This window comes from Thunnus maccoyii, chromosome 7 (assembly GCF_910596095.1).
Source record: "Thunnus maccoyii chromosome 7, fThuMac1.1, whole genome shotgun sequence".
NCBI classification, from domain to species: Eukaryota; Metazoa; Chordata; class Actinopteri; order Scombriformes; family Scombridae; genus Thunnus; species Thunnus maccoyii.
The window spans coordinates 6,410,902-6,422,602 of NC_056539.1; the positions used below are offsets into that span (position 1 = coordinate 6,410,902).

The 11,701-nt window shown below is 39.3% G+C and overlaps 1 protein-coding gene across 1 annotated transcript; it reads left to right on the forward strand.

Annotated features, from left to right (window-relative positions):
• Positions 1-1,264: 1,264 nt before the first annotated feature.
• boka (BCL2 family apoptosis regulator BOK a) lies at positions 1,265-11,041 on the forward strand. Its single transcript, XM_042415610.1, has 5 exons — positions 1,265-1,460; positions 1,713-2,044; positions 4,055-4,183; positions 7,399-7,562; positions 9,247-11,041. The coding sequence occupies exons 2-5, from the start codon at positions 1,831-1,833 to the stop codon at positions 9,370-9,372; spliced, it is 633 nt and encodes a 210-aa protein (XP_042271544.1). The 5' UTR covers positions 1,265-1,460; positions 1,713-1,830; the 3' UTR covers positions 9,373-11,041.
• The last annotated feature ends 660 nt before the right edge of the window (positions 11,042-11,701 follow it).

The following is an 11,701-nucleotide window of genomic DNA, read 5'->3' on the forward strand; positions in this document are numbered from 1 at the left end:
AAATGTTAAGACAAAAATAATGGGCCACTGACAGGAGCCTATATTTTACTGCTGCCAAAACTGTCTAAATTTTAAGTCAAATTTTAAATGGAGGACTTTTTATAGAGTGATCAGCAGGTTTTACATGCATCTCCCAATGCTTTACTTACTGTATAATGTATGTTTTCCATGAGGCTGACCTGTGCAAACCGTACAACGTAAAACTATTCACTAATAGAAGAAGAAGTGCTGTGCAAAGAAGTGAGCGTGTGTGTTAGTCTGTAGCAGTGTCATGTGGAGTGTTTTCATGTGAGGGATCACATCAGGGTGTCACTTAAAACAGGCCGGAACAACTAAACAAGTGAACTTTGTCTTCCAGCCAAAACACTGTTGAAAACACATTTCGATACAGCTTAATTGAATTTAAGTGATTCACACTTAGAGATTTAGCAAATTCCAGTTTGGTTTCTTACAAATTCTGATATCCCCTTTGTCTAGTTTGTGAGGGGAAAGATCTTCTTGCATCCCTAAAGCAATGTTCTAAAACATCTTCACACTGAGCCATTTCTCAAGTATTAGAGTCTTCTATACTCTGCTAAATCCTTTATTTTTCCTCCATGACATAGGCCTCAGGGGCCCCGGGGTAAGATTTAGCTGTGGGCCCCTATTGAATCCCCAATATTACCCCACTGTGCGTTGTGTATGTACCCTGTTGCCTTTAAGTGCCCATCATGTATTCAAGTCAAGGAATACTTTTTATTCTGAAACGCCCCTCATGTCTGCAATAAATCAGTATATTTGGTGATTTTATTTAACACAAATATTTAGGGAAATACGCAATATATGCATATTCTAACTGAAATAATAGACTTATTAAAACTAGACTTAAACACAGGGACCTTCTACAGGACTTCTTCTACTTTGCCTCCTGATTTTTCCAATGCAGAGTCATTCTAACAATTATTAATCACTACTGCATACATCTGACACATGCAGCCTGTATTTGATCAGTGGAAATGCAAAACTCACAAAAAGAAATGTTTTATCATCGCAAGCTTCCTGTGGGTTTCCTGTTGAATAGAATTGAATTGAATAGAACAGAGTTGACTGTAGATATGGTGATTTTGTCAAGCAGGCACACCTTTAATAAATCCAGTTATTGATTTACAGCTGAGGTGTCAGGTCGTGTCCTGTGTGTGTGTGTGTGTGTGTGTGTGTGAGAGAGAGAGAGATGAAGTTGGAGGGGGGCGGGGCTTGTGTGGGTCTGCTTATCTCCGCCTTTAGACTCCACAATAAGTGCCCTTAGAAGGAAAGCCTGTCAGACTGTAAAGTGGAGAGCATTTTTTAACGCGTTGAGTGGCAGCAGATCTTCAGTCAACCGATCAAGACCACTTTTCTTCTCAATGACAAGTCAAGATGCAGCCAGCCTAGGATCATACTGTATTTGGGGCTTATTAGCCTATTAACATAAAGATTCTCGGGTAAGTGTTATTTACTTGTCCCCACCTTCATTAAAAGAGAGTATAAACGCACTAACTGTAATTTATTGGATTCATGCATAACTTTTCTGGTCTTTTATACCAGCTTTTCCTCGTCTAAACGTCCCTGTCTCTCCAGCCAGGGGTTTATATAACCTGCTGCTTCAGTAGACTTTGATTGCGTTTGCATCGGACAGATTTACTCAGGCTATCATAAGATGTCCACAAACTAATCCGCGTGTTTGTTTCATGCAGGATCATCTCCACAAGTCTTCCTATCTGCTGGGAGGAGGGGAGGAGGTGCGCCGGGCCCGGGAAGAAGGCGCTGGAGGCGGGGAGGTGAGCAGCGCAGTCCGCGGCGGATGAGACGGGCATGGAGATGCTGCGCCGCTCCTCTGTGTTCGCGGCCGAAGTGTTTGACCGTTCGCCCACCGACAAGGAGCTAGTGTCCCAGGCCAAAGCTCTATGCAGGGACTATATCCACTCCAGGCTCAACCGTGCAGGGATAGGCTGGTCTAAGCCTGAGCACGGACTGGCTGCATCAGGTGGGACGCTGGGAGAGATTTCGTCGGTGCTCCTGTGGCTGGGTAAGTTAGTGGGACTGCCTGCCAAAAACTGAAGCTGTGTTGTGGACACTGAATTTAGGAATTAGGACAGCAGGAGTGCAGATTAGAGTTTATAAAGTTGCACATGGGAGTTTTAAAAGACTGACGCCAAACAATATCTTTTAGATGTGCTTAAATGTGATCATCTGTAGGCCAAGAAAAATGAAGAAAGTGTAGACAGGACAGAGATCATCATTTAGAGAAACTTTGGGACATAACTTACAAGTGTTGTTTAAATGATTTTTTTAATGGGAAAAAAATGAATTATATATGTTTACCTGGCAAGCCCATGTTGACAGCCAGGCTATAATGGAGGTTTTACTTTTTGAGAAGGCTCAGAGTGTATGAGACTTGACCAGGCAGTCTTGGAGAGTATATCAGGTATGGGATACAGGTCTGGTATGGTAACCTCTCAGTACAGTTAAAATCTAGGCTTGCCTGTCTTGTTCAGACCACCATGAAGGTCATAGTGAAGAAAGAACAACAGTCCCTTCAATTTATATACAAGCAGTCTGTGCTCAGCAGAGCACAGAGAATAATGGCTGATCCATCCCATGTCCTTCACTCTGAGTAGGAGTTTTTACCCTCTGGCAGATGATATAGAGTACCCAAGTGGTGACTCAATCATTTTAAAAACTAATTTGTGCTTTCCTCTATTAACATCTTAAACAGTAGGGACATAATTCCCAAGTGACTTTATTAGGATGGAAGGGTTGTGCAATATGTATAAATGAATACCACTATGTGGTGGACTGTGTCCCACGTCTACATACCCAATGAAGTATATCGTATCTTATCATATCATAATTCAATAAAATGTTCAAGTCTATTGGGGTGGGGGTGGGGGTTGCTGCTTGTACTCATGACCTCATCAAATCCAGTTGACAGCCCTGTCTGAAACGTATCATGGGGATTACCTTTCATTTTCTCTGGAAGACGTTTACGTGATTTCAGGGAATCCCTAGAAAAACAAGGAACACAGTTTAATTTTAGTTTGCCTCCCTGGATGTTTTCCCAGAATGAAATGTGAAACTGACTACAGATGGCTGTCCCAGTCTGAGGGTTCATATTACCATTTGTGGTTATCACCACACCTCCAGTTTTGGTTTTAGTTTTGTTACGCAATTTACTGGAAAATCAGATCAAACAGCAAAGGACACTGTGTTTAGTAAAAACAGGGGGGCTCTAATGACCACTTTCCGGCTGGGAGACTCTCAAATCACTTTAAATACTGTGGTCCTACCAAATGGTTGGCAAACCTCTGATGCTTCATATGAAAACATTTTTTAAGAGATTACGGCAGTTCGTTTTTGACTTGGTTCTCTTAAACGTTTACCGGATATCAAGTAAATCGGAAGTTCCAGCATTTTCAGCTCATGGATTAAAAGTTCTGGTGGAATCACATTAAAGTCAAAACCAAATGTATGTTTAATACTGTTATAAACTTTCTAAGACACTCAGTGTCTTTAGTTATTATTTAGATGAATGTCATCACTGTACTTTGTTACTCGCCAATCCTGCCTGTCCATACCTCAGAGAAGTCAAATCAGGGGCTAAAATGCTAAAGCTACTAATATTTAACTAAAATGCTAAGCTACATAATGGTAGCATAAGTAGAGGAGAGTAACAAGAAGCCAACTAAGACTCAATGACTTAAGCATAGAAGAAGCCTATTAGATGCCAACTGACTCAGTAATGTCTGCTCTACAGCAATATTTACCTTAAGTTTGGAGCCGCCATAAGCTAACGGTCATACCAGACCAAGTAAGGCTGTAGAAGCAAAAGTCCTGAGTGAATTGAATTGAGCAACGGTGCATTGTTACTCATGAGTTCAGCTTTTCATTTGTAAAGGGAAGAATGTGTTATTTCTTCTTTCAAAGGTAACATAGTCTCACTTTAACTGTGGGCTAAATGCAAAGTTGGATGCACTACAAACAACCGATACAATATTCACTTTTTTTGACTGAATTTCCACGTCTTTATCTTGGCCAGGTGATGAGTTGGAGTACCTTCGTCCCAACGTCTACCGCAATGTAGCACGACAGCTCAACATCACAGTGGCATCGGAGAGCGTGGTGTCAGACGCCTTCCTGGCTGTGGCTGCAGACATTTTCTCCACAGGTATAGTCCCCCATTAAATCTGGTTATTGTACTGTAAATCAAGCCATTCATGCAGGGCTGTTCATGGGAACCAGCTTTTGTGCTTTGTTATCAGGTTTATCTCTGACCTGCACAAACTTGGACCCAAAATTAAAAGGAAGATGTTTGTCCTTTTAAGGAAGTTATTCATTGATGTCATTGGAAAGGAGGAACTTCAGAGCCTGAGGCAAATACAGTACTGTTTTATTATTTATTGTTATATATATGAAACGTTTGGAGAACTACTACTGCTACTGCTCCTACCAATGTTTTATCATTTGTTTAATAGTGAGATTCATAATGTTTTCATGCTAAATAAAGCAATTCTGGCCTGCTTTTTTGTGTAAACACCTCTTATGTAGGGCGACGATAGGATTCTCCAGTTAGTCAGAGACATTTTGTCGCTGTCATTATCCCCTCACTGCAAGGAACCGTAGGGAAAACATTCAGTCCATATTAGGTTAAAATGTTGCTGGAGTGGCTGATTGTTACAGGCAGATTTGGACCCCACCCTGAGAGTTCAGTCACGAACCTCAGCTGGCTTTTTCCTCAGGGAAAGTAACAAAGCAATCTGCTGCAAAGGTAATTAAAAGTCAGCTTCAAACTGAAGGAACTCAGGTTAGTCTTAGTATGTGTGCAGAGTTGCTTAGAAAAACTGCTGATTCAAACAGATATCAGCCTTAATATAAACATGCTCTTATGGTCATGATTACAAATGTGGTGTTTATTTAGGGATTTATATGTAATGCTAGATTTGAAAAACAAGTTGTTAGGCATTAGTTTCAGTTTACAAGATGCACATGTAGCCCTCGGTGATTACAATGTAAAATTTCGCCTAGACATGCCACTCTGTGAAGAGGAAGTCATGATCAGCAGTAGATTATGACCACAAAATTGTCTAACGTGTACAAGCTCTGAGACAAATGTCACATTGCTTTCCTCCATACACAGATAAACTACAGCTAAAAAGTCTTATCACATCCTACATGTCATACTTGCAGCAAAGTTACATTCTGCATAGGATGAGTTTGTTTTCCTTTCTTTGAAACATTTATTTAAAGCTGTCCTTATCAATAACAATGTGTAATGTTTAAGTTGAACACAAAGAGAATTATCACCCAGAGTGTTTTAGCATCTTTTAGCTAATTGTTTTTGTTTTGTGGCTTGCAGCTTTACTATCGGGTTCACTCAAATCAACATGGATTCCAGACACATGAGGTAGTTGTTTTTAGCACAAAAGCTATGATAAGCTACCTGCCCAGCACCAAACGACAGACAGACAAAGTTAGCGACTAGCTGGTGGTGAACATACTGTAGTGAAGCATTTAGCAGCTAAGGAGTTGACTATTTGTCGCAGGAGTTGGTGTAGGAGAATAGAGCCAAAAGGAGAGTGAATATTGGGCTTTCATTTGTTGGATGCACATAAACACGACTCCAAATAAATGCCAATGTTGCTCCATGTCAAATAAGCAACTGTTCACCATATCCACTTAAAAGGTGATAACATGTCAGTATTGTGTTTACAGCTTGTTTCAGCTGCCCCCAAGTGGCCAAAAAATCCATGACTGCATCTTTAAAATCACAATTCTTACACCTTTATGGAGGTACACCTTTATGGAGGTACAATATGAAATCACTGGAGTACCTCTTTTACACAAGTGTGAGTCAAATGTGACAAAAATGAAGAATGATTTTCTACCACAAGGGGCTGTAGTGGCACATGACCCTCACTTCCTCCATCTGAAGGGGCGACCTGATGGGATTCTGCCATTTTTGTTTTTGCTGTTACATCTCAAGAAGCATGTTTTTCTATATAGAGGCACCCTTATATCTTAAATGAACTCATTATCAGCCAAGCTAGCACCTGAGGTTGGATCCTATCTTAGGCCACACTGAAAAGGGCACTGATATTACACATAAAGATCGGTTTACTAGTTATGAGAGATAAGCTTCTACTCGGCAGCCTGTGAAAACAGTAGTATAGTGTCTTCTGTGGTTCTGGAGGTGCTTTGTCCAAAATAGCCCTGATGATGACATCAGGGTTATCAAGGTTTAAGCTTGGAGACTACATTTTTTTAAAGGCAAATTTGGGCATTTACCAGTTTACCAATTGAGTTGTATTATTGGAAATGTCATGTAGGACGCAGCATTTTTAGAATGCAACCAATATTGGGAACTAAATGTGAAAATATCTTCACCCTCTGCTGCATGAATTTTGACCATTCTTTTTAAAAATCTGTCTCTCATAAGGCCCCAAAATTTATGGACCTTGAAAGAAGTGGCCCTTTTCCATTTCTCCCCTGGCCCTTAAACAGTCTATGCATGCCAATGTGTAACATCATTGACTGTAGAGTGTAAATGTGTCTGGCTGTTAACCAAAGTAAGATTATCCAAGCAAAAATATATCAAAATAACAGGAAAAATTAGCACATTTTGTTTATAAGATTTATTATCTAGTAACTTGTCCACAAATGACTCTCCAAGCACAATCAGCTGTGGAAAAACAAATGAGAATTTGGTTCAAATATTTTATTGAACTCAAATCTGTTTCTTTTCTGTTTTATTTGTTTTTTGGATCACTGCTGAACTCACCTAATATCAGACAGCTGTTTTACAAGAAGCGACAGAGTAGATTGCCATCCTGCAAATTCCAGCTTTCACCATTAAAGAGATACATGACCTCCGTTTATAAGAGTCTAGGAATGAATCAGATGACAGTTACAGAGGATGGATGGAGTTGAGTCTCAGTTTGTATGTGTTGGACATACTGTATAAACAATACAAAAATAGTCTAAAGCTTTGACTGTAAATGGCGTGGCGGCAGAAAGAGTCACTCTACATGTGAGCTAAAGTTGGAAAAATGATCTGCTCACTGATCTAACTGTCTGCCCGCTGCCACCAAGTCTTGGGTTTGGGTTTCTTCTTTGTGGTATAGACAGGCATGTAGGCATAATTCCTGGCTGCTGCTGAGGTTTTATAATGTGTTCATCCATCTTTAAAGAGTACTGCTGACGGAGACGTTTCTGCTCCAACTCCACAAAAAGAGCAGTTACTCCATTTTGCTTTAGAACCCTGTAATCATCTAATAATAATTGGATTGCAAACTATTTTCTCGATTCATACATCACACAGAGGACATAAATGGTTGTGTGTTTATTTTGTTCTAATAGCTCTACAACCTGTGTGTTTCCCGCCAGGTGTGACATGGGGAAAGGTGGTTTCTTTGTACGCAGTGGCAGGGGCCCTGGCAGTCGACTGTGTGCGCCACGGTCACCCAGCTATGGTTCATACCATCGTCGACTGCATGGGGGAGTTTGTCCGCAAGAGTCTGACCTCCTGGTTAAAAAGGAGAGGAGGCTGGGTAAGGGAAACTTTCTTATTTACCCAATCACTTGTTTGTGTTTCTGCTTGAGTGTGTTTAGTTCCACAGTAGTCACCATGCCGGTGAGGTATTTTAGTATTAGTATTTTTAATATATTGATGTCAGAAATGACAGAAAGAAAGAAGAAAGAAAGTATTGAAAAAGTACTGCACTGTATAAGATGCGGTCCAAAAAGGAATTACATAGAGGAATCCAAGTATGTTCTAAGTTCCTATAAAAAGGATATTATGGGAATATTATACGAGCACAAGGAATATTATAGAGCATGAATAATAAAATAAGTGAACTACTGCTCTGGATTTTCCATTTTAATATTTCACTACTTTCTTGATACTGCTTTTGTTTTTCATGCAGCCTTGCTGAAATATTTTAGGCATAATCAATAACAAATTTTACACTTAAGCTTGTTAGTGTTTTTTGCACAAGCAATTGGGATTGGTTAATCAAGCCACGAAATGAAATGAGGTACCAAGACATTGTAGTGGACGCATTTCATTATTTTGCGATGATGAAGTGAGTGTTTCTCCTCTGGTTTCTGTTAGCAGCTGCAGATAAATATTAGTTGGTCTGGAGGCTGATGTATCTCAATGAACTGAAATTTTACACATGAAGTTCTGTGATGAGGTTCATGATGTCAGTAGCTGTGATGGCTTGAGGAGGGACAAGCCAGCAGCTCAATATTATTAATTAGCCCCACCTTGAGGCCTAAGTATGATAGCATATATGCTTTGTTAGACACCAGAGCTTCAAACCAACTTTTTACACCCTCAACCAGGCTTTATGTGTTCAGCTGATGCCTCAGCCACGAGGTAGAGCAGATCCAGAACAGCTGACATATACTGCTTCAATTTAACGAACATCTTTTTGGTTCATAAAAATTAACCACTAGACATAAACTAAAGCCACAGCTTCAGATGGAAGAGAAGATGTGTCTTCTGTAGAGTCCTGTGAATGGGAAAAGCCTGTCTGATACAATCCTGCTGAAATAATAAAGTGAAACTCCAGCACAAGGGGGAACAAGGCCTGGCATCGTGCCTCCGTCTGTGTTCTGCTCTGCTGCAAAGAGCATAACAAGTGAACAAATGCTCGCCTGTGGACTCAAGAGACACTGCACCCAAGTCAGTTTTGCTTTGAAGATAAGTGGAGTGTGACAAAATGAAGAGCAACGCATTGTATAACTGACCTCCTAAGCACAAATGAGGGAACTGTTTTTCACAGTCTCAGTCAAAACTCGACCTGTAATGTTTCTACACCGAGAGATGATGTCAGCATGTCCTGCTTGAAACCTAAATAACATTTCGTGATATGCAGAGGGAGAAGTGTTTATTGTCAGGGCTGACAGTAAACTGTGGTCTCTGTATTACTTCATTGTCTATGAAAGTTTTCTAGTTATATAAGTAGAGTGTTGAAGCAAGCATTGCAGAGATTACAGTGTGGGATTTGGCTTTGAAAATTACATACTTGTGGGTAAATTGCACATCTTGCCACAGCAGATTTTCAGAATATTTTCAAATTAAGAACACGTGTTCATAAAGTCTTCTCGTTACTGCTAAACACACTCTTATTTTTTTTTGGTTGTGTTGTTTCATATCAGGATCAGAATACCTTTGCTGAGCTCTTGCGGCACATGCATGACTCATTGTGTTACTGTGTCCCCTCACAGGTGGATGTGACAAAATGTGTGGTGAACACTGATCCCAGCTTCCGCTCCCACTGGCTGGTGTCTTCCGCCTGTGCGTTCGGACACTACCTGAAGGCCATCGTGTTGTATCTCCTCAGGGAGAAATGAAAGACAAAGTCGCACACTGGATTCTGAGCAAACTGACCAGCACCATTCCAAAAAAAAGCATCTACCACTTTGGATTATGTTTACACTCATTTGCACTGAGCCTTCTTCGATGAACACCCACCCCTGCACAGAGATCCCTTGCTTCCTCTGCTCCCCCTGCGAGATTGTATATTTATTGTTAATGGTTATATTATGGCACACGTTTGATGTGGATTTTTAAAATCACCCACCATAAATGTTTTAGCTTAGATATATTTTTCAGTTTTCCACAAACAGAAGAACTACTCATTTTGCTGCGTGGTTGGCAGCGGTTTGGCTGCCCCCAGTGGTTGAAAATAATCATTATTTTGACATGTAAATTGAGGATATGTCTCGGAGTTCTGAGGCTATTCATGAGTACTTTTGCTTACATCTCAAACTTTCACATTTCATGCTTGATAAATGCAGAGTACAAAATATTTTCTTCTTACTAAGGGACTGTACAAAAATTATTAGGGCAAGGGGGTAAGAAAAGGGGAGGGGTTTATGTATTTTTTTCTCTTTGCTGAAGGGAGGCTTGTCTCAATTTTGGGGGGGGGAGGACTTTTCTTACTCCAGGTTTATCATTTATTTCAGCCCTCCCTTGTGAAAATAATAGTTTTAAAGAATGGACCGAATACAATTTATGGCTTTCGTGCACACAATGGGTTACAATAGTGCACTTTGCCATGTAAGACAACAATCCTGTCTCTGTTTCGGGGCTTTATTTTCCTCATCACAATCAAACTAGTCACTAACAGGACCAACAGTCGATTGCAGAGAGCTGGTGCATGTGGCAGCCATTTATTGGCTGTAATAAATGTTTATTCAGCAACTGTTTATTAAACTGTCTAGAATATTCACCATTTTGTCATATTTGCTATAATTCTAGTAATTGCTAATTCCACTTATTAGTGGTTATTCAAATATTATTAGCTTATTAGTTTATAAATTCAGCTACACCATCTTAAATTCTGTTCTTTTAATTATTAAAGGTGAAACAAGTTCTACTATCTCAACACTCTCACTTTATTTTGAGATCTTGGGGGAAGAGTGTTGCTGTTTTTTCCAAGTCAAGGAGAAGGTTAAAAGAAAATGTTAATTACGTTGCGGAGGGTCTTGCTTTTTAGAAGTTTAAAAACTATAATATTCATTCCCCTTTCCTAGCCCAATACTTTTCACACAGTCCCTAATGAGCCTTTTAGATTTCCAACTTTTAAAAAGCAAGACCCTCCCCACCATAATTAACATTAACAGTTTAACAACTGTAAGATTCACCCCCCTCCCCACCCCAATAATTTTCATAGAGTCCCCAATGAGTCTGTTTGGTGAATTAAGCCTGCAAGCACCACAAATATGAATTTGAAACAGCACTATACACTTAATGCAACTTTAACTCTCTGTATTCATTGTTCACTGTGAGGCAGTGTATTATATTGCTGTAATGTAATAGCAGAAATGCAAGTTACAGTATCTGTTCTCTGAGTTAGAGCACTTTGATAACATTTCAGTTTATGAGTAGAATTTATTCTATGAATAATTTCACTTTTATATGGCATGTAGCACTAGGAGTCCTAGAAAATAAGCAAATGTAAAGAGTTGTCTGCAACATATGTTAATAAGTCATTAATAAATGGTTCTTACAATAATATATCAAGTCTGCAGTTGTAAATGTTAATAAGTTGTTAATAAACTGATTTTGCTCTGCAGCAATTTTCAAGAAGGTAAGTGGTCCAATGGTCTTTCTTATGAATGATGAGTTAAAGAGCTTTTAAACCTTAAAAAATACCTAATTTGAATGTGGTATTGTAATGGGATATGTTTTTAAACCCAGACTGAACTGACTGAGTATGACATGTATGTCTTGTATTAAGTATTTGGGCACTGTGCTAATATGCGGTGGCTGTATTCTGAGAATAGAGGATGTGATTTATAGTTTTTCACTTTCTATCACTGCTACTATTTCTTATGCACAGCCTTTCGTGTTAAATCTTAAACTGCCGTAAGAGATGTTTTTGGACAAAACCACAAATTGGTGCATAAAGTGTTCAGTCTTAATTTCAGTTGAATCAAACAAACAACAAATGTAAACAGAGACAGTTTTTGACCTAGTTTTATACAAAGACTGTTTCATCCAAACAGTCTTTGTATAACATTTTCTTTCTACAGCATCATCCAAAGCTGTTTGTCCATCTGGTAATCATTTTGTTAGATACTATATAAATGTCAACTATTCAATTAACTCAGCACCAAATTTAAACTTGGTTTTACATTCATTCTCAACATTTTCATGTTTAATACATGTGTGGTT

Excerpts from the sequence above, each read along its gene's own strand:
- boka (XM_042415610.1), top strand. The coding sequence starts at position 1,831 with ATGGAGATGCTGCGCCGCTCCTCTGTGTTCGCGGCCGAAGTGTTTGAC. Across the intron at positions 2,045-4,054 it reads GTCGGTGCTCCTGTGGCTGG|GTGATGAGTTGGAGTACCTT; the intron begins GTAAGTTAGTGG and ends TATCTTGGCCAG. Across the intron at positions 4,184-7,398 it reads TGCAGACATTTTCTCCACAG|GTGTGACATGGGGAAAGGTG; the intron begins GTATAGTCCCCC and ends GTTTCCCGCCAG.